This window comes from Solanum lycopersicum, chromosome 9, assembly GCF_036512215.1.
Source record: "Solanum lycopersicum chromosome 9, SLM_r2.1".
NCBI classification, from domain to species: Eukaryota; Viridiplantae; Streptophyta; class Magnoliopsida; order Solanales; family Solanaceae; genus Solanum; species Solanum lycopersicum.
In genome coordinates this window covers 2,405,956-2,429,438 of record NC_090808.1, presented here as the reverse complement: position 1 = coordinate 2,429,438, position 23,483 = coordinate 2,405,956, and the positions used below count along the sequence as shown (strand labels likewise).

General features: G+C 32.7%; 2 protein-coding genes across 5 annotated transcripts; one reads left to right on the top strand and one right to left on the bottom strand.

Moving 5' to 3' along the window:
* Positions 1-7,596: 7,596 nt before the first annotated feature.
* On the top strand, positions 7,597-18,442 carry LOC101255328 (phosphatidylinositol 4-phosphate 5-kinase 9). 4 transcript variants are annotated; one of them, XM_004246555.5, is made up of 9 exons: positions 7,597-7,946; positions 10,039-11,358; positions 12,604-12,771; positions 13,407-13,572; positions 14,536-14,646; positions 15,488-15,675; positions 16,625-16,782; positions 17,315-17,474; positions 17,917-18,442. In XM_004246555.5, exons 2-9 carry the CDS (start codon positions 10,145-10,147, stop codon positions 18,191-18,193), a joined length of 2,442 nt encoding a protein of 813 aa, XP_004246603.1. In that variant the 5' UTR covers positions 7,597-7,946; positions 10,039-10,144; the 3' UTR covers positions 18,194-18,442. The 4 variants fall into 4 exon arrangements, with proteins under 4 accessions (XP_004246603.1, XP_010325958.1, XP_069145053.1 ...); XM_010327656.4 differs by having other exon boundaries at positions 7,702-8,432; XM_069288952.1 differs by having other exon boundaries at positions 7,707-8,158.
* On the bottom strand, positions 18,384-22,891 carry LOC101255621 (uncharacterized). The gene is made up of 6 exons (XM_004246556.5): positions 22,538-22,891; positions 21,360-21,436; positions 19,574-19,639; positions 19,339-19,413; positions 19,166-19,240; positions 18,384-19,052 (listed from the first exon to the last, which is right to left on the bottom strand). Exons 1-6 carry the CDS (start codon positions 22,857-22,859, stop codon positions 18,630-18,632), a joined length of 1,038 nt encoding a protein of 345 aa, XP_004246604.2. The 5' UTR covers positions 22,860-22,891; the 3' UTR covers positions 18,384-18,629.
* Positions 22,892-23,483: the final 592 nt, after the last annotated feature.

Sequence of the window (23,483 nt, the reverse complement as noted above, 5' to 3'; positions counted from 1 at the left end):
ATTGTGTTGGAGTGGTAATACTCTTCCATCATTAACCATATCGCGCGCCGTGTCGACTTCAAATATCTCATATACGAAGTAACCTCTATATAAAAATATCCCCCTCACCACCACATCCATCACCCATGTTGCATATGAAACCTCCCAACATGAGTTTAAATTAAATCGATATACAATATGAATATCGATTATCAAGCGAAAATTCAAATAATTTTTTTTTTTAATAATAAATCATCAACCAAGTTTATCAAGAGTAGGTGTGTCCATAGGGAAATGTCCAAAATAAATTGTAACTTATTTTTGGCATGCTTATTCTTTTTTCTAATTCCATGCTGAAAATGATATATTTCCCAGAATCAACTTTAATCATACAAAGCTACAAAAAGAGAAAAGACAAAGATGCTAACTTTCACATTATCTTTTTCTCTCAAGTTTACATAACCCACAAAAAACCCAGAGCAATAACACAATGAAACAAATTTATTATTAAAAAATTGAACCTAATAATTGCTTTCTTGAATATAACTATATATAATGTTAAAAAGTTTAAATACTTTTTTTTTTTGATTTTCGGGTGTCGCTTTGTGAATCCGACTAGCTGTATTCACCGAATTCTGCTGTTTCAAAGCGGGTGTACCACAGTTAGTTCCACGGGGTCATGGAAACGCAACCGGTTTGTAATGCCTCCAGTGGCCTTGCTGGGGCTCGAAGTGGTGACCTGAAGGACTTTGTCCTCAAGCCTTTACCAGCCGAGCTACCCCTCAGGATTAAAAATTCAAATACTTCATCTAGCTCAATTATGTGATACATTTCGTATTTCGAATTTCAAATAAGTTTATTTTTAATCATAAATTTTTATATATTTTAAAAAATATTTTAAATTATTAATTATTGTGACGTATAGTACTTTTTATGAAGTATACAAATGTATAAAAAAAAATTATCTTTTTTGAAAATTTCATAAGTAAATTCTCGATAAAACTTAAACTGCTTGACTTTCAAAAAAACAAAATGTATCATATAAATGATAGAGAGGGATTAATAACTCTTCCTTTTTAAAAAAAATATATTCAAATTAAAAAAAATAATTTTGAAGCAAGTAAACAAAAGACTTGTCCTTTAATTTATTTATTTATTTACAAGGGGAAAAAAAGGTCAGCCACAAGTTTTAAAAATTTTGGTGGAGAAAATGGCAAAAAAGATCCTCTATATTTGGACTAATTTATAAAGTAATCCCTAAAATAATTTTTTGAAGCAGTTTTGGTCCTTCAAATTCACTTTTGATCTATGTTAAATAATAATAATAAATTTAATAAACATTGGTTGTTAGATTCAACAAGAATTATTATAAAATAAAGTTTAAAAAATAAATATGTAACATCAAGAAAGTTTAATTAAATCACAGAAATATACAATAATTTCAGACTCTTAAATAAACCAAAATAACATAAACTATATTTTAAAGGATATTTCTGTCATTGTCTTTGATCCATTAGAAATGTAATTTTTTAGTACTAATATCTTATTATATAGATCATAAAAGGCCAGAGAAAAAAAAATTTATAAAAATATTTGGAATTAAAAGGATTAATTATTTTAATGAAGGTGGAAATATAAAGGACGGCAATGCATATGGCTGCTATTAAAAGACAAAATTAGGATAATTAGAGCTGGAAAATTTGAATTATAAAATTATACATCATAGTTTTTATAATGCTTAATTTACCGACAAATTATTCCCTATATACAAAAGTCATTTTCATTTAAATTATAAAAATTTGAAAATTTAACTCATCATTTTTTAAAATAAGAACTTCAATCTTTTATATTCTAAATATTTTATTTTTTGCTGGTTTTCATGAGAATTAGTTTTAAAATTTATTTGGTATTCGACTCTCATTTTAAATTTGATTAATTTAAATATACGTCACGATTTATCATCCGATAATAAAGTGTCACCTAAAATCATATGTCACATTTTGTTCATTTTGTCTCAACAAGTCTTACGGATATAATTCTTGAGCTATGTTATCGTTAAATTCAAATAGCGAAAACTTCATGTGAATTTATAACATACCTTATAAAACATGTCGTACTACAAAAAGAAAGATTAAAATTAACTAAAATACTTTTTTATAGTCTGTTGCTAATCATGATTCAATTTGTCCATCACTAATTTTAATTTTTCAAAATATATGTGATATTCATCCTCAACAATCTTCCCTCCGTTATAAATATCATACTCCAAAAAAATATAACAAAATTTTAATTCGAAACCTCTAATTATAAATACCGAAATACTTACCCATCAAAATCCGTAGGAGTGAACGTATTTGCTACTATTTGAGTAGTCATTGTCATGGAAATGTCCAAAGTTTTAGTTTTAAAAATGTGGACTTGTGGGGACTATGTAATATAATTTTTATTATGAATGTGGCGGATATATTATTATAATTTTTTAAGTAAATCTTTTATTAATATATATTTCACTTTAAACAACAATAGAGATATATTTAGTATAAGTTTATAAACAGAATTGAAAAAGAAAAAATATATATAAATTTTTTCTCTATCTTATAATAATCGATAAAAAATTTTATTATTAAGATTCCCTTTAAATTAAAGCATCAATAAAACCAAATTGTGGTCCAAAATTTTGAAATAGTCCAATATTATAAGGCCTAAATAAAAATGTCGAACTCATAACATTAATATTTTGTACTTTATATTCTCACCGACTTTAAGATTTGTCTTTCTATTCCATTAGAATTTTATTTATATATATTTATTATTAATTGGAATTATACACATTATTATTAATTGAAATATGTTATATTTTATTATTTATCGAAATTAATTTGTATAATTAAAAGACGATATATATTTCAAATAATTAACCTATAATATACATTTGAGAACATACATACATTAAAATAATTCAAATTTTGAATAAAAGAATCTAGTAATATAATATACGGAAAAATATTTGAATTTTAATCGAAATTGTTGTAATCATATCAATTTTTTTGAAAATGACCTTTTATTCCATGTACTATTTAATAGTGTATTTAGAGGTATATATGTGCCCACGTGGACATCATAAAGATTGTTTCATTATAAATAGAATTGTGTCCACGTGGACACATATATACATTTAAAATATACTATTAAATAATGCGGAGAGTAAGAGGTCCTCCATAAAATTTGATATCGTAACAACAATTTCAATCAATTAAAATATTTTTTAGATTCTTTTCTCTGTATTATATAAACTCTTTAGCACGTGTCGATAAGATGCTCAATTGAAATAATTAAGTCATTATTTAAATATCAAAATATTAATTATTGATAAATTTAAAAGACAATCAATATATTAAAGTCTTTGATTTTTTTAATTTATATTTCAAAAAAAAAATCCACTAAAATGTATGGTGGATTGCAAAATGATGATGAATATAATGAAGTGGTATATATTCAAAGTAAGAGAAAAGACTTATATATACTGTGTGAAGGAATATTGTACAGGCATGATACATCAATTTTAATGATTGATCAGTCTTTATTTCGTTTTATTCGATAGTTATATTAAAGTTCGATTAAATTTATATTTTATATGTCTAAGGATTATTTTTGGATACGAAATTATTAGTAAAATTTTCTTCATTTTCAATCTTTAAACACTTGAATTCAAAACTTTTAATTAACAATTAGTAAATTTCAAATCACCTCACGGCAATACAAATTTTAATGATCAGCCTATTAATTACTTGTCCTATTATGTATTGTATTAATTTTCCACATTATTATAATAGTTTCAAAATTATTATTTGTAATAATTAAGATAATTAATTGATAAAATTATTCTTTTTACGCAAAGAAAATAATAAATATATATATTCAACATACATAATTGACTTTTTATGCTTTAACATATTCCCCTACACAAAGGTATTAGCTACTACTCATCTAAATGGAACATGGCATCTAGAGTATTAATTAAATTCATTTTTTTAATGATTTTATGTAAGGACGGAGTTTTGTTTACGAATTCAGTCAAATTTAAAATATTTAAATAAATATTTAATTGAAAATTTATTAATTTAAATAAAAATATTTAATCGATAGCATATCAGAAAAAAAATTTCCGTTCAACAAAATTAGAAACAAGATCTATCTATCTCTCTGTATATATATATTCACTCAAATTATGAGATTAGCTAAAGCTTTTATCTAGAATTTTCACTTAAAAAGAACTTATAAACTTTATAAAAGAATATTGTTAATTTATAAACCAAACATAGATTCTATTAACTAATTATTGTTTCACCTAATATATACATATTCCCACCGTCCAATTTATTAGGTATATTGTTCCTACCTTTTCTTGATGAACGATAAATTAATTAATGTTACAAAGGTGGCTAGATATTATAGGTTCATTTTTTTTTCATATATATTTATTAATGGGCAACTTTCATATATAGCAAATAAAAAATTCATATTTATATACTATAGTGAAATTTGCATAATTGCGCTCCATAGCAAACATAGAAACTGTATAATTCGCTATACATATACAGTTGAAGCAAATTGTATAAAACGAAGTGTATAAAACAAGAAAGAGAAATACACTTGGGCAGAGAACTGTATAAAAACGAAGTGTATAAAACGAATTGTACTATTATAAGTGTATAGAATGATTATATACAATTTGAATTTGTATAAAATGAGAAAGAGAGAAAGACAAAAAAGACTTGACAAGGAATATACAAAAGAATCGAATTGTATAAAACGAGAAAGAGAGAAAGGCAAAAGAAACTAGGCAGAGGAGTATTTTTATTGTATAATTATAAGTGTTTAGGACGAAAATATATGTACTTGCATATGTATATACAATTTTCTCACGCTTTATACAAACAGAAACACAATTTATACATTTTGCTTCTGTTTGTATAAGTGAGAAAGGCGAGAGTAGCGAGCGAGATTTGGGAGAGTGGCGAACGAGATCTGGAATAGGGGAGAGAGGGGAACAAAAATATATGTATTTATATAATTTTCTCTGCTTTATACAATTAGAAACAATTTTTATACACTTGTGTTTGTATAAAAAGTGAGGAAGCGAGCGAGAGATTGGAGGAGAGTGGCGAGCGAGATATTTGAGAGTGAGACGCCTGACAATTTTTTGCAAACGTTTGCTATAGAGCACAATTAAATCAAACCCTAGCTACTCCATTTATTTTAGGTTATTAGTTGCTATTATTTACAATTTTCCCTTTATTAAAAGCAATATTTAGTAGTATGATTTCTTAATAATTGAACTTGTTATATAATTTTCTCAAACAAAATACAATTATTTTTATTTTTAAAAAATTACTTTGTTGTATTTAACATGTTTTTGCTATTCGCCGGCTAATTTAAAGATAAGAAGATATTCCTGAATTAAGTAATTTATTATTAAAACAATAAATAAATAAATTCGTTCCCTTTCATAGATAAATGATAAATCTCTTGTTTCAACTTGTTTAGCAATTTAAATAGTGATAATAAATATAAGCATGTAGTTGTTGTTTGATATAAACAATTATGGACCATGTCCAATGTTTTACACTCCAATATTATTATATTTATCTTAATATAAAAACTTTTATTATGTTAGTAAAATTTGTTATGATTTCATGCACCAACTATGTCTAAGTGACAAAACAAAAACAAAAATAAAAATCGTACCTTCATTTTCTTATCCACCGTTAATTATTCATTTTACTGCTTTGCTATTTTGGATTCGTGCAGCAAAGTTTTACGTCAAGATAAAACACACTTTATTAGTGGCGTGCTACGCTAGAATGTTTATCAAGAGGATTGAAAATATGAAAATTAAACGTACAAAAAGATCAAAGAAGGTTCATCATTTACTATATATACATAAAATAATAAATTTTAATCATATAGAAATAATATAACTTTCTCTCGAATCAAGTCCATATGAAATTCCTTATCCTTATTTAGTTTTGCACCAACTCTCTACTGAAAAATAATTTTATATTTAAAGTTCGAACTCGAAACGATCAGGAAATACTTTATGGTTCTAGTGACACAACCTTTGGTGGTGTGATTAGATAATAATACTATTGCCTAATATCTAGGTTTATATTTTTCCCCAATGTAAAGTTGCTTTGTGGCCCTATATTAGTTGCTAATATAAAATATTTAGGTAAACATCATAATATATAGTTACCTACTCAAATTCCAAAATTGCCCTTGACTTCCTTCTCTCTATAATTCAATATTAATTATTAATTATTAATTATTATAATATAAAGTATGTAGGTAAAAAAAAATGAAATAAACTTTAAAATACTTCTCTAGTGCATAATAATGATAATGCATTCACCTAACTAACTAATCATATCTTATTTCCACAAGTGTTGAAATTAAAAAAAAAAAAAAACTTCTAATGATGGAATTCCAATTGTCTATATTATAACAAGAAGATCAATTATTTTTTCTTTAAAGAAAAAATATTTTTTTTTAATATTTAATATCCGCGTCAAAATTCCATCATTAAATTCACAACAAGATTCATTTCCCGGGGGAGACTCTTGTAATTTTTTAAAAAATTCTAAATTCGAGATCTCTATTTAAAAGAATTTTTTTTTAATCATTTCATCGCCCAATTAATATCCAACTTTGTTATTATTTTATTCTAAAAAATAAGGGTGAATACATATTAATCAAATGCTTATCCAAGAGGGGAAAAAAAAAGCTCTTTTAATAAGCTTTAATTTTTTTTTATTACTATATATATTATTATTAAATTTCAAAATGTGGGGTCTAGTGTCATTTCAACAACCATAATTAGGCAGGTTCTGTTAAAAATATTTTTGTTACATAATGGGATGTTACTATGAAAAACAGTGGACTAAAATTTAGCTATGACATGGTCTAATTTTTTTATAATTAAATTAAACAAAATCATATAATCCAACTAGTCATTATATAAATACAAATTATATAGCTAAGTGGAACATTCAATACATTTAAGTTAGATTGTTCCTATGTTCAAAAATATCAAAAAATATGTTGGAATTTTTTAAAAATACGCTATTTTCAAATGCGATAATATATTTTCAAAGAGTTCGAATAACAAAAAATTTGCTTGCATATTACAGTACACATAAATAAAGGTTACACATAATTAGCAATCTAAGTGTACTTTAGTAGGGTTTCCGCTTAAGTTTAATCCTAATTAGTAAACTTCTAATTAGGATTTGATACATATATTAGAAATTTGAATTTGATATATATATTGGTATTTGGTAACCTCGTAAAATTAGTTCTGACACAAAAAATTGGCACAAATACTACGAAAAAAAAGACAATCTAATACACTAAATTCCCGTTATTCGTGAGATCTGAAGAAATGTCTAACCACAAAATTTTATTACGTTTTTGTAAAGAAACTATTTCCACAATATAAAATTGTACGATTTAATCACATAATAACAACTTTAAAACTTACGGCACATTAAAATATCGAAATAAAATAAAAAAGACTTTTTGCAAGGTATAAGAGTCTTTATACATCCCTTGTGGTGGTTTATTTTATTTTATTATATATAAAAGCTTGAAAATGACACGCTATTTATTTCTTAGATTTCACAAGTAGTATTTTATAAGTAAATTTTTATTAAAAAAAACAATATCGTAATCTAATCGTTTTCTTGATAATATTTTAAACATAATATTATTTTATACAAGTAAAAAATTCAAAAAAACTTTTTATAACTTGTTGAATTTTTACACTATACTTTTCTATTCTTCTTGGGATTTGTCCCATTTTTTTGGTCCAATTTTCATATATATATATATATTTTTTCTTCAGACTTTTTTCTCTTGTTGAGCAGAAGTCATCAGAAAAAGGCAAAAATCAGCAAGTTTGAAAAAAGGTGATTTTTTTAGTTCTTTTTCTGCTTCTGTTTTGTATGATTATTGTTTATCTTTTTTTTTTTTTGTAATATAGTTTTATAGAGCTTAAAGTTTGCTTCTTTTTTGTATTCTTGAAATGGGATTTTTGTTATTCAACTATTTGTGTTGGTGTTTGTGGTGAAAAATGGAAGTCAACATTTTTGCAGCTTGGTGGAGAAAATAAGAAAAATGGGTATATTGAGAAACTTTAGCAGGAATATTTGCAAAATTTTGAACATATTAGGTGATGTCTTTCTATATATTCGGACCTTGATGAACCGAGTTACGTGATAGCTGTTGTTGGTGGGGGTGTCAGATATCTCGTGAATTAGTGAGGTGTGTGAAAGCTAGAGAAAACAATATCTGGAAAATTTTATTTTTACTTTTTATTAGTCTTGGCTTTGGTGGACGGAGTTTCGTGGTACTTATGTTGGTAGGGGTTTCAGGTATCCCGTGAATTAGTTGAGGTGTGTGAAAGTCGATCCAAACTATGGTTATAAAGAAAAAGAAAAATATGCAAATTTTTGTATGAATAAATGTGTTTGTTTTCATTCTCAATTGTATGTTGGATTGCTTCTGAGTAAAGGGTGTGGTTTTGTGATGTGAAATATTTTCTAATTGTATAGTCTTTTCTCGTATGTCCTAGTTTGGTAGATAGAGATATGTATAGTGGTTGTTGGTAGGGGGTGTTTGATATCCCATGAGTTAGTCAAGGTGTGTGCGAGCTGGACTCTACAGTCGTAAAAAAAGTATATTCTGCAAAAGTTTGTGTGATATAATTTGTTTATTTCGTTCTCAATTCTAAGTTGGATTGTTTCTGAGTAAAGGGTATGGTTTGTGATGTGAGATTATTTTCCAATTGTGTAGCAGCTGTATTTAGGAGCTAAGAATGACACAGAGAGGGGGAGAGTTGTAATGTGTTTCTTGAAGGAGCTGAGAATTGAAAAGAGATTGATTTTGATTGTACATACTTCTTTCACAAAGATTTGATCTTTTTTGCGAATAAATGCTAAAAAAGACAAAATGAGCATTTAGAATAAATTGTTTGAGCCTATGGGATTAACTTAGCCATCGTGGTCTTAACCTTGAACAATAAGATACTCGTCGAGGTGGAGCCAGGATTTGAAGTTGAGTTCAGGATTCTAGTCCTTTTGAATTATTGTGTTCTAAATTTGTATATATTCAATAGATTTCTTAAGACAAATACAGGGCTACTCTGAATCCATAACCAAGAGTCTAGCTGTGCCCACTGGATATTTGTATTGAATCTTATCAGTTAGTACAATGTTAATATGTCGTCAAGGAAACAAATTTTAAGGGATGTCATGGTGTTGGAAAATGCTTATTCTCATGATTGAAGTCATTATGACTCGTTCGTGTAATATATGGCGTTTGAGTCTAACTCAACCCCAAAAGATAGCTTATAAGGGAAGGTTGTCCAAGTCTATACAAGCAGACAATCAGTCCATTCCCCTACCAATGTTGGACTCTAACCTACTTAAAACAGATCTTACCCATTTCTTGGTGAATATATCTTTTACGGCCTTTGTGTTGGCATTTCATAGGATTGGATAACATCAATAGAGTCTAAGAATCCTCAGCATTTCGATATTCTTTCACCATCACCTCTTTCATTTTGTGTGTGCTTATGCTTTTGTCCTCGAGGATGGAAGGATGGAGTGTTTTGTATACTGAGTACCAATAATCTTTGATTTAGTAGGAGATTTGGCTCATTAATTTTGTTTGGAGTTCATATAAGAGATTAAGTTCAACTAACATCGGAAGGCAAACATGCAGTTTATGCTACTTAAGTTTATGGACAATTATTGCAAATACAGATGACCCATTGCTAAATAGGATAACCAACGATTTTGCTTTTTAGCTAAAAATATTGTCCATCGCTAATTATTGTTTTATTAGTAGTGTCAGAGAATTCTAGAATGTCATATCAACATCTGTAAACTTTTTTTACACCTAACAGGGTAAATATTTTCTCTTGTAGTTAGTTAAATGTGTCTGTAGATTGATTTTGCTATATGTAGGTGTTAATTGTTGTGTTTTTTCTATTTTCAGGTCAAAGAAGGGAAATTTGTTTTAAAGCCGGATGTGTGCTTTAGCTTATCTGAAATTTTTGGCCCTTTCCTATCCAGTATAAACTTGAAACTTTCTGGAATTATGCATGTCTGGTCTTGGGGCCATTGCCGACAATATTGAAAGAACGATTACTTTATCGGATAGGACAAAGTCACTTGATTCTTCATTAATTAATGACAATAATGACATTACCAAATTGACAAATGGTGAAGCTTGTCTTACTTCTGAATCCACCAACTTTAGAGTTGGGGAGCTCTTGTTACCAAATGGGGAATCCTATTCTGGGTCCCTGCTGGGCAACATACCCGAAGGTTCTGGAAAGTATAGGTGGTCTGATGGTTGTCGGTATGTGGGTGAGTGGAGACATGGGATAACACATGGTCATGGGAAACTAGAATTTCCTTCAGGTGCTGTTTATGATGGTGAATTTTCAGGTGGTTATATGCATGGTGAGGGGACATATATTGGACCTGATAAAGTGATCTACAGGGGACGCTGGCGGTTTAACCTTAAACATGGTTTAGGATATCAAATGTATCCCAATGGGGATATTTTTGAAGGGTCCTGGATGCAAGGAACCCCTGAAGGACCGGGTAAGTATACATGGGATAACGGGAATGTCTACTTTGGAAACATGAAAGGAGGGAAAATATCAGGGAAAGGAACTCTCACTTGGATTAACGGAGATTCGTATGAAGGGAGCTGGTTAAATTGTGCAATGCATGGCGTCGGTATGTATACATGGAGTGATGGTAGCTGTTATATTGGTACATGGACACATAGTCTAAAGGATGGAAAAGGAACATTTTATCCTAGTGGTAGCAGGCTTACGGCTGGTCAAGAATTGTACCTCAATGCATTGAGAAAACGAGGGTTACTGCCAGATATGAGAAAACAAAGTCAAGTCTCCCATATCCATCATGCCGCTTCAGTTGATATGGGAAATGTTAAAGTAAGTGGTAAACTTCCAGAGAGAAACCTGTTAAATTTCAGTCAGTCGCGACCTACAAATGTTTCTCTGGAAAGACGATGGAGTCTTGAAGTAGCCATTGAGAAAGTTATTGGTCATAATTTAGATGGAGACATGGAGGATGCTATGAGTGCTCCAATTTTGGAAAGAGAGTACATGCAAGGCATCCTAATCAGTGAGGTTGTCTTAAATGAGCGTTTTTCACCACCATCTGGGAGAGCCAGAAGGAGGCAAAAGAGATTTGTAAGGGAATTAAAGAGACCAGGTGAAGCAATCATAAAGGGTCACAGGAGTTATGATTTAATGCTAAGTCTACAGCTTGGGATTAGGTGCGCTGCTTGTGGCTACTGATGACTTTATAGCATGTGTTTGTTGGAATACGTTTTAACTTGTTCTGTTTTCCCCAATTTTCTAACGATTATTTCACTCATTTTTCATTGATTCACTTGGTTCCCTGAACGTAATATTGTGTTATTTTTGTATAGATCATTCATACTATTTTGCTAGACATCATTCATACTATTTTGCTAGACTTAATGCATTTAGAAAGAAATATTGTGTTATTTTTGTATAGATCATTCATACTATTTTGCTAGAATTAATGCATTTAGCAAGCTGCTTTTTAGGTATGTTCTATTTTCTCTAGGTAAAATGAAAAGAGAGAAGACTGGAAGGACATTGGTATTCGAGTTTTTATGTGCATATAGAAGAATCATAGGAAGTTCTCCTACGAGCCTTACTTTTCTTGTGTCGCCATGCATAGTTTGAGGACGAGAATGCCTCTGGATAGCATTGGAAGTCAAAGGAAGTTACTAACTTCAAGACATCTTCTATTTGAGAACTTTAATATGGATGTACTTGCTGAAAATCTTTATGGTACCAATAGTTGTGTATATATAAATGCGTTCAGAGGAAGAAATCATGAAATATCAATTGGATAATTCTGGGTTCTTCTTGATGGCCAATTCAGATGTAAGTTTACAAAGTCTTGATTTTTGAAGGACGTAAAAAGTTAAAATAATCAAAAAATGATACTTGGCAAACACTCTGGTGTTTACTATGCTAAAACTGTTGTATTTAGAGCTACCATACTAACTACTACAAATATGTTATCGGGTTTTCAGAAGCAATACTGAGGCAGATAATCAATGACAGTAATCTGAAGTTAGAAAATCCCTGGATCAAGTGGGTTTAGTATCAACCTTACTAGTATCTTACACAATCTACTCTGAGATTTTCTTGACTCCTGAAGTAGGAATAGCATTGAATGAGGATCTCATGTGCAAATATGAACTGTTTTTTTCACATGAAATTAATCACCGAGTTTCAATTTTCTTCTCCCGATTCCTGCTCCTCCATCACTCTGAGATTGCTACAATCCTCTAAATATTTAACTTGGATGTAAAAAGATATGTTCGGTTAGGCACACAGAAATCCCTGGATATGTTGCCTTATTTAATTTGATATTTCATACTCAATTCATCATCCTCTTGAGGGAGGCAATCATTTCCAGCACGATTTTGTTGCTCCTTTTTATCATATATCAAGCGTGTGACCAGTTGAAATGTGACCAGATACACTGTGGGGAAAATTACACCTATACAAAGACGAGATATACGAACTTCAGATTTTGGTCCGCGTGCTAGCTTTTGGATGTATTTTCCAAAAGGAGGATCTCAGTTGACACCTACACACCAGTCTGAAGATTTCAAGTGGAAAGATTATTGCCCAATGGTCTTCAGGTTGGTGGTTTGCTATCTTTTATTTAACAATGGTTGAAAAACTCTAAGCAGCTGCATGCATATTGGATTTTTTCGGGCTAGATGTGGTTTTCAATTAAGATTCATAATGCATGTTCTTTTTTTCTTTCTTTCTTTTTGCTTTTATTTGTTTATCTTCCTTAGATATGTCTATTGCATGTCAGATCAGTGAACGTCACTTATTTTGAGAAATAGATGTTCTTCTGTAGCAATAATGCTATTTCTTGGTGTTTTCTGAGGCATCTTCACTAACTTATCAGCATTTTGGATATGCTACACTCACATAGAAACTGAAATGGCTTCATGTTATCTTCTTTGCCGAAGCTGTATAATTAGAACTTCTATATGGTTTTATTCCGGTTATCATATTTGAGATTTTGTGAAGGCTGGTCTTGCGCTTGTGGAGGTTAAGTGGGGCATGCATGCCCGACCAAAGTAGCTCGCGTCCCTCCTGCAGATGTTTTTCTTCTTCAAGTAGAGTAGCCTCCTTGTATCCCTCCCTAGATGCTTTTTCTTGTTACTGTTGATGTATTATTAGAAGTCAAAACTAGTTTGTTAGGCTTTCTGATTTTCTATATGCTTACGTGTAGGAACTAAAATGGACTTATTTCTTGTAGGAATCTGAGGGAGATGTTCAAGATTGATGCTGCTGATTACATGATGTCAATTTGTGGAAATGATGCCCTTAGAGAGCTTTCTTCTCCTGGAAAAAGTGGCAGTGTATTTTTCCTGTCTCAAGATGACCGTTTCATGATTAAGACATTACGTAAATCTGAAGTTAAGGTGTGTAATCTTGACTTAAACCTATCGCTGTCACAAATCACTTTTATCAGAAACTTTTTATCTGTCTAGCTGGGGGAAATAGAAAATGTAAAATCACAGTGATACAATAAGTTGGAAAAGGAGTGATATCTTAAGAAGTCGTTTTTCTGTATGTGAAGTGAAATATCATCAAAGGCGCAACCAGAGGAATTAGGAAATCATTGATTCAAAGGCAGTTTTTGGTTATCTTGATTGTTTCAGTTTAATTGTTTCGCTATCACCTTGATTTTATGGTTAGATGATAGCACAGTATCCTCTCAGGCAACACTTAATGTATGTACATCGTTCTTCTGGGCCACAAGTTATCTTCTGCACTAGGAAATTATGATTGTGAGAGCAGCAACATCGTGTACTTCAATTTCTGTTACTATTTGTTGTTTCTTATACTTCGATTATAGGATTATTTTGATGTAGTTACTGCTCAGAATGTTTTGTTATGCTTTCTCTTCAGTTACTTCTTTTTGTGGAGTGTTTTGGATTGTTTTTCCTCTAGTCGAGGGTCTATCAGAAACAACCTCTCTACCTCAGAGGTAGAGGTAAGGTCTGCATACACTCTACCCTCCCAAGACCTCACTTTGTGGGACTATGCATAAACTTTGCATGTATAAAAAAGAGAAGCAGACAGGGCTATTCAAAATACTCTCTTGCTTAATATTACCTGTCTCATTACTTTCCTTAAAGTTCTTCCACATACCCCTTGAAATGCTTCTGACCTGTCAAATTTATTCCAGTTGAGTTTCCCCCTTATTGTTGCAAGGCTTCATACTTAAGAAAACTGCTCAGTTTTAACGTCAGCTAAGTTTTGGGAGATCCTTGCAGATGTCTCTTTTAAAGATTTGCCTGTTTAACTGTTTTATTGGAGTTCCTCTTACGTTTTAGTTAGGTATGAAAAGAGAGCATCATGACCATTCATCTCACATATAGGTTTTGCTGCGGATGCTTCCGAATTATCATCGCCATGTCAAGACATATGAGAATACTCTCATCACTAAATTTTTTGGACTTCACAGGATAAAACCTTCCAGTGGACAAAAGGTAATATACTTGTAGATTTTGATCTGCATATAATAAAAGTTAATTGTATTATTTTTATGTACTTGTGTTAATATTTCATTAAAAATGAAATAATATAAAAAACAAAACTTACGTTATCTTGCGACATGTGAAAGCTGTTTGGATTCTATTTACTCTACATTCTTTAATACTCCTGTTTGTCATATTTTCCTGTTAAGTCCATTTAAAAAGAATGTCTTTTTCCCGTTTTAGCAAATCTTTAATTTCAACTTTCGACACGACATTTTTAAGGCCACGAGATTAAAGGATATTTTGGTACATTCTACATATCTTTAGTTTAAGACCACAAGATTCAAGTCTTCTTTACTTTCTTACACTCCAAGCCAAGTCAAAATCAAACAAACAAATTAAAAACGAAGGGAGTAATGAATTGTTGTGGTAAATCCCACCTAGGAGTGAACATTGAACCTTGCCCACTTTGCTCCTGTCATGACTTGAACTCCTTACCTCTTGGTTGGATATGGAGTTCTCTTGCCACTGGAAGAATCTCACATGTCTTACACTACAATTCATATAGGTCTAGACATATGTAATTTGGAAGGTTCAATTGAATGTTGATGTATCTCCCTCCAAGTCAATAAAATAGATCTAATTTGACCTGCGTGGTTATAAGATTAAAATATTTTAATAGATTATTATAAGTAAGTTTGATTTAGAAGGTCTGAAGGTGTGTGGAGGTGGGGTGGGGTGGGGAGGGGCGTACCTTGTCAAGTAAAAGTATAATTTTCCTCCAGGTAGGAAAACAAGTGTAACAAACACTTCTGATATACATAAGAGTAACAATTTTGTGATGTTCTTGCAGTTCCGCTTTGTAGTAATGGGAAATATGTTTTGTACGGAGTTGAGAATCCACCGAAGATTTGATCTTAAAGGTTCTTCACTAGGACGATCTGCTGATAAGGTTGAAATTGACGAGAACACTATACTTAAGGATCTAGATTTGAACTACTGCTTTTATCTAGAGCCTTCTTGGCGCGAAGCTTTATTAAGGTAAGTGACTTTTTATTAAATATTCTCATTTTCTCTAATGTACCTACATTTGTTACTTTCAAATGCCATCCTAACTTAAGTGTGTAGTAAATATATCTAAATGTTGATGGTAAGTGGGTATTGATCCCTAGTCCTCTAAGTAAATAACTCAGCATTCAACCAAGTGTACCGTTTAGCCTTCTTGTAGCATGAGTGCCAACAGATAATATTATACCAATTTAAAAAATATATACTTATATGACCTAGTTTTACGCAGAGATCGCAGGTTCATGTGCCTCATATTTTAGCCTAAAGATTTTCCCTTGATTGTAATGGTCTGGTGTAAGTTGTTGAAGTCATATGATGTACTTGCAAAGAAATGGTAGCCCTCCTTGTTCTGTTTCACTATATCTTTTGGTTGGTAGGAAGAGTTTCAAGTATTTTTTGCCAAGTTTCATAAGATATGACAGTTTAAAGTTGTTGGTTCGTGGCGACATTTGTCTTTTGCACCTCGGAGTTATGTGTTTCCGAATTGAAAGCAACCTTAACTCTTTCTTTTAGCGTTTGATGGTCAGTGAAATCACACTAGAGTTATTTAAGATCTATGTAAATTGTTGAGTTAATAACTCGCTACCTGTTGGAATTTGTATAACCTATCTCATTTAAAAGTTTAAGTTGTTAGAGAGAGTACACTTATATTTACCTAATTATATCCAACATGTCGCTTCATGTGCGAGCAAGTTCCGTTTTTCGTCGGCCAATCATGTGGAAATTCTTTTTTATATGGGTGGTGCCATGATGGTGAGACTTGAAAGCAGGGCCTCTGTCTGCTGATACAATGTTGAAATATGCGACTTATCTCATCTAAAACCTTAAGCGATTAGAATGAGTACACTCTTATAGCTTAAGCTGTTGGAGTACGCTCTTATTTACTTGATTACATCTTCAACAGAATCGTTTGTTTCTACAGGCAGATCGAAATTGACAGTAAATTCTTGGAGGAAGAGAACATTATGGATTACAGCCTCTTGTTAGGTGTTCATTATAGAGCACCTCAACACCTACAATCTCTCATTTCGTGTAGTGGACGCACCACGGCAGATGGACTAGAAATTGTTGCAGAAGAAGGTTTGTCTCTCTAAACAAAAAATATCTGCATCCGTTTCAATTGGTTTGTCTTACTTCCCTTTTTCGTCTGTTTCAAGACGAATGTCTCTTTCCCTTTCTGGTAATTTCTTAATTTTAACTATTTCTTAGTTTTCACTTTCCACATAACATGTTACATTTTGATACATTCTACGTATCTGTAATTTTTATTTAAGACCACAACATTCAAAAGTCTTATTTACTTTCTTAAACTCCGTGTCAAGTCAGAGTGGACAAACAAAGTGAAATGGAGGTATTACTCTTTTAAGACTCAACAATTAACACTAGGACAAAAGAAGTATGACCTGATAGCTGGTGGCTTTTCAGTTAAATGATGGTTCATAATAAAGTCGAATCTCGTCATATATCTGTAGTTAGTTAAGTAAGAAACTTAAATTGAAACTGAGGGAGTATAATTTAGTAATCTCGTAAAAAGAATAAAGTTATATATATCTTCTTTTTTTTCTTGGCTTTATGACTTTCTATGAACAATTGTTTTGTTTTACTACTTCAGAGTCTCTGGAGGATGAAATATCGCCCCAGGGCCTTGTTTTGGTCCCACGTGGAAGTGATGATAGTGTCGTTGTGGGTCCGCATGTCAGAGGCAGCCGATTACGAGCGTCATCTGCTACCGGTGACGCGGAAGTGGACCTCCTCCTCCCCGGGACAGCAAGGTAATTTTTTGCCAGGCTTGAACATTGTTATTTTCTTAAGTTGTAGCACTCTTTGTAGTCACAGTGAGATACTGGGATGTATTACTCCCTCCGTTTCAATTTGAAGGTCTTACTTTCCATTTTAGTCCGTTTCATAAAGACCTATTGAGTTTCTTGCACTGGAAAACACCAAACAGAAGAACACACATGACAATTGGGATTGGTGAAAGCCAGCAACTTGTTACGCCTCCTTTCAACTGCTAGAGATGTTGCACGAAAGCCTCTGTGCCTTTGCGCATCTAGTTTTGCTTTCTTTCGCGCAACTTTGCTCACGAGTTCATGAAATGATATATACATATATATCTATTTCAGAAAGAATGAAGACTTAAGTTGATCTTTCATGTTATGATTTTGGTGTTGACAATTTTACATGCCTAAACACATCTCTTTGCGCGTCAAGCAGATTCCAAATTCAGCTTGGGGTGAATATGCCAGCAAGGGCGGAGTACATACCAAAAGAAGGTGAAACACAGGTGTTCCACGAAGTATATGACGTTGTGTTATACCTGGGGATCATTGATATATTGCAAGAATACAACATGAGCAAGAAGTTAGAACATGCATACAAATCGATTCAGTTTGATTCTGTTTCCATTTCTGCAGTTGACCCAACGTACTACTCGGAGAGGTTCTTGGAGTTCATTCGAAAGGTCTTCCCTACATATGCTGTAGCAACTTGAACAGTATCCTTAGCTGTTAGCGGTTACCATGGCAGAGACACACAGCTGCTGTTTGTAATTTATTGAAGAGTGTATAATGCGGATTATGGATTTGTAGTTGATAGCAATTTCTTTACAAGTTGTTGAATCCAAAATCATAGCAGACGATTGATGTGTTAAAAAGATAGCTTGTATACACCTAAAACAGAGATTTTAGAAGTTGCTTTTTTTTAATCTTAGGATCTGAAAAGCAATAAGCTGCTTTTAAAATGGTATTCTATTACATTCTCAAAAGCCTTCAAAGATAAACGAGTCGGCCTAACAGATACAACAGTTTCTGGCAACATAAATGATTTTGTAAGATTTAAATGGACGAAAACCACAAACTCAAAAATCAGCACGAAAAGTCGAATTTTCGTACCATGCAATTAAAGGTAGGTTCTATGACTTCGGTTCATCAACCCATGTTGGGTGGTGGAGGTGGTGGGCGCATTCCTTGGCCTTGCATCTGTTGTTGACCTGGAAAACCTTGTGGAGGCATCATTGGAGGTCTACCCATGTGTCCACCTGGAGTGAAATTAGCCATAGCTCCACCACCAACGGGAGGAGGTGGTGGGGCAGGTAAGTTACCTCCTGGTGGCATAGGTCTAGGTCCGTTACCCATAGGGGGAGGGGGTGGAGGCATTGATCCAGATGGTGGGCCTCTGGGTGGAGGATTTGGAGCTCCAGGAGGAAGACCTTGTGGTGGAGGTGGAGGTGGAGCTTGGGGTGGTGGAGGTAGAGGCCTGGATGAGGCACCTGGTGCTGACAACCCGTTGTCTGTAGGAGCAGTTGGTGGCTTGTTAGTCTCCAGTGGCTTAGTCTTGAAGTATAACTGCAACTGAAATTAATTCATCCCGAAGAGAGAGTAAGAGGCTAACCATGAAAATAAGAGTGAATTTTCGGAAACCCTTCTGAGTAGTACAAGTTTGTAATTTAAGTAAGAAGACTCACAGTGAACATTTTCGAATCTGGATCCCAATGCGAGAAAAACTTGGGAGTTGATTTGTCAATCTCAGTGCTTGGAACCTGCATAATGCAACAGAAACGATTCAATAAACTACGAAAAGTAGGAACATATTATTAACGTGGTCAAGATAATGTTCGACCATGAGAAAAGAGTTTACCTTAAATGAAATGATCTCATATGGTTCAGCAGCAAACAGAAGAAACTGATATCTTTTGTCAAATGGTTGGATTTTCTGTCCAAAGGAAAAGAGATAAGATTAATACCTAGTTAATCTTGGAAAGATATAAGATTTTTTATTTTTCCAACTTGCAAAGTCCAGAAAAGGGGCACTTAAATAGCACACTGTTAAATACAGTGGAACCACTCGAGAAATGAATATATGACATGCAAACCTGCTCGAATGAGGACATGAATCGGTGCCTTGGCTTTGTGTTGTCTTCAATCTCAGGATATTCAATCTGCAACATTCACCACCATCATGAAACTATGAGCCAGTGCAACACTTAGATAAAGTAAGAAAAGGGGGAAACCAAAGGAATGGAAGGTAAACTTGGCTATTCAAACTCATCATATACTTGTCTATCATATGTCATGTGCCAAAAGTGCATTTCTTGTGATCTGAACTTTTTCCTTCTATCATGACACATGCTTTGAGTACATTAGCAGAGGTTGGTGCATTATAGTAGCAGAAAATAATCGACGTAACCTATAGTTAGACCAATTACTATTAAGGAACCAATAGTTAGTCAAACTATTTTTTTTTTAGCAACGTAAAGTTTATAGTTAGTCAAACTATTAAACCATTTTCTTCCGTTATCACATTTTTAAATTACATATAATCTGGATGAAGTCCTTGTGCTGCCTTATTTTACTGTTTCATCATCATAGTTCACACAATAAACAAGAATCCATGCAGTGCATCCAGAGCATAAGACTTGGTCTCTATGTTCTTACACTAGCCTCCAAGATTTTGAAACACATGATAGTTGCTTTTATTTTTCATATTTTAGTTTTGGGGCAAGGCAACATGCCAAAGTTTGTTACCCAGCTGTGTAACCCAGAGATGTCTTTGTACATATTAGGTACACCTCCTTTCTCGAATAACCCCAACAATAACCGCAGCCTGCCTGTTGGTCTGCAACACGAGACTTTTTTGGCAAAAACAATCACTTCAGTTTGATAAACTACAGACTAACATTTCTCATATTCTTAGCCTAAATAATATCGTGGTTTGCAAGTGGGAATCGGTTAAACTCAAGTTTGCTTTGAAAGGAAATAGTCAAATTCAAAATCTTGTGACTGTCAATCAGACAAAATATAAGGCCATCTCCTAATATTAATTAGGTCAAATTCCTACAACAAATATATAATGTCAATATAAACGCAAGTATGCAACTATAGGAACCACCGGTTATCCATCCAATCACATTAAAAAGGCGTGTTAAAAAATAGAGGCATGACAAGCAAAACAATTGTAGTGCAGAATAGGGAAGGCTTGTTGATAACTGGGTATCCATTCGTGAACAACGCCTGATGGGAAGGATAGGTAAAAGAAAGCCTAAATTACTTGAGTCGAACAACAATCTGGTTCAAGTGATGTAAAGTTTTTGAAGCCCGAATATATTTTCAAATAGATAATCTATTAAAACCTCTATATCATGGCTGAACAAATCGATGTAGGATGTCCCAACTCACACATTTCTAAACATATATAACAACACCCAAAGCACTGTATTCTTTAACATATAGTAAACTAATACTATTGCTTGCGTAGTTGTTAACTTTTATTTGGATATACTATAACCCACTAAACTCTCCCTAAAGCCCACCTACCTTCCCATTAGCCAAATAGTGGCTTTTCCCACTCCCCCCTGAAAGATTTGAACCCCCCAAAACCCATTGTTGGAGGTAGCTAGCCATTTCCACTAGGCTATCCTTTCCTTATCCCATTTTGAACTTTCAAACGATAGTTCTGTAGTTCTTCGCTTCGACAGTGAAAATGCTTACTTCCGGAACAAGTGAAAAATAACATCTATTCCCAGAGGTAAAGAAGTTCGGCCATTAGATGAACTACTTAGTATGAACCATCAGCAGCAAACAATGATGACTACAAGACTTAAATTGACAGCAGACACATCATCAAATTGAAAGTAAAAGACACAAAACAGTAAGTCTCACCTGGAATAAAAGAGATCTTTGTTTTGTTTCCGGATCAAATTGCTTGGTCACTCGGTAGCCAGGCCTACCAATTTTAACTGCAGTTCCAGGCCGCAAGAAATTAGCACAGGACACTCAAGAATCGAGGAAAATGGATAATCAATCATCATCAAAAATTCAAAATCTAAAAACTTCTTAGCCTGAAAGATATTCAAAGTATGATGAATCTCATCCCAAATGGGTAAATGGGCAAAATTTAATGTAATGCTTATATAGGATTCAAAAAACCATCTCAACTAACTTAGGATTAAGGCATAACTGATTGATTAAATAGTTACAAGGTTCAATAGTTTAAGGAACTTTGGTCAAGTATTGTTTCATAGAAGGTGAAATATTTTGTCTTCACTATCATGGATAACTGAGAGAACTTGCCTCCACCTCAACTTCGCTACTCTGCAAAACTCCATTCACCAAAGCTAGGCAGATCAAAACATATCAGCTGACTTATTTGGTTTCACAGGGATATGAACGACCAGAAGTTTCAAGGAAGTTTTGTAGAGCCCCTTGTCCTCACATCCACTCCCACAGTCTCCTACGACCTATGTTTGAACTTCTCCAATTCTTGGGTGCTAGAAGGCGAAGTAATTTCTAAACATTCTTTCAACACAATCAAATCTTACGGTACATAATTTATTTTTTCTTGATAAATGTGGTGTTCGTCCAATTCGTATGGCATACACTGCAGACATGTATATCAAGGCCTTATCACCTTGGCGCAAAAACGAGCAGGGTCAACGTTGGCAGGTGGCAGAGCCGAACCAGACTCATGAGGTGATTGGACGGTTTCAAATCAAATGTTATCCTACTACCTTTCACGAACACATATATAGGGTAGCTAATAGATTTGTCCATTAAAGCTCAAGGCTTATGCTAACGGCAGTGAACTTTGCCTTACTGAAAGTGAACCCTGGTCTCCACTGATTTGTCCTACTTCATTAACTACTAGGCTACACAGTTACAGTGTGGAATTGTGGTTACGGTTACATAAAGAATTGATAGTCTTAAACCCTAAATCCTGTCCCTAATTCAACAAAGTAATAATAACACTAATATCTCTTATATATCACCAATATTAAGTCCCAAATTCAAATAACAGAACTCATCAACCCAAAAAAACTGATTATTATATCAAATCATACCATTTCTTTTGAGAGTAACTTTGCGCTTATGAGGCTGAGGTTGAGCAGGAGCATCCTTAGCTTCACGAGCAGCTCTTTTAGCTAAATTAGTCTGATGCCGTTTTCCTTGAGTGTGAGCCAAGTAATTCCCTTCATTGTTGTGTAACGTCAAGCAAAGCTTACATTCATAGCTTCCGAGATGATTTCGCATGAAATAAGGATCTTTTGCGAGGTCTATGGTTTCTAAAGCCAGCCGGCGCAACCGCTCACGGCGGTCGATTGCCTCGTTCTGGGCAGAGGCGGCGCCGCCGCTTCCCGGCTTCGAACCCCATTCTCTGTCCATTTCGTTCACTGAACCCAACTCGAAGAGCTACCGATAGAGAAGTTGATATAGATAACCCGACCCGGTTAAGTCATACGGGCCGGGTCGGGTCATTAAGCAATTCACATGGATTGGCCCAATATTTCAGTTCTATTTGCAATTGGAAGTCACATAGATTGGCCCAATAATTATTTAGGATGGTGTTTAATTATGAAAATTGTGAATATTTGAAAAAAATAATTTTATTTTTAAAATCAAAATTGATATCTAAAAATTGGAGTTGTGTTTAATCATAAATTGAAATTAGAGTTTTTTTTCTAAATTTTTATGAATAATTATTGAGATTAACATATTTGATGGAATTCTTTAAGTTTTAACAATTTTCTCGGGAGGAAAGAACATGAAAATAAACAATCAGAGTTGAACACGAAATAATAATATATTTTGTATACATATGTGCGTGAAGACTTGCACATGAATCACAATTCACAAGCATGTAGTAGAGTAATTACATATAATTTACTATCGTTTATAGTAGGATGAATAAGATTATATTTTTAATCTTAATTAAACGTTTCAGGTATGAAATCTGATATATTTTTTTTTTATAAAAAATAGTTTTTCTCTTAATGACCTTACACGATG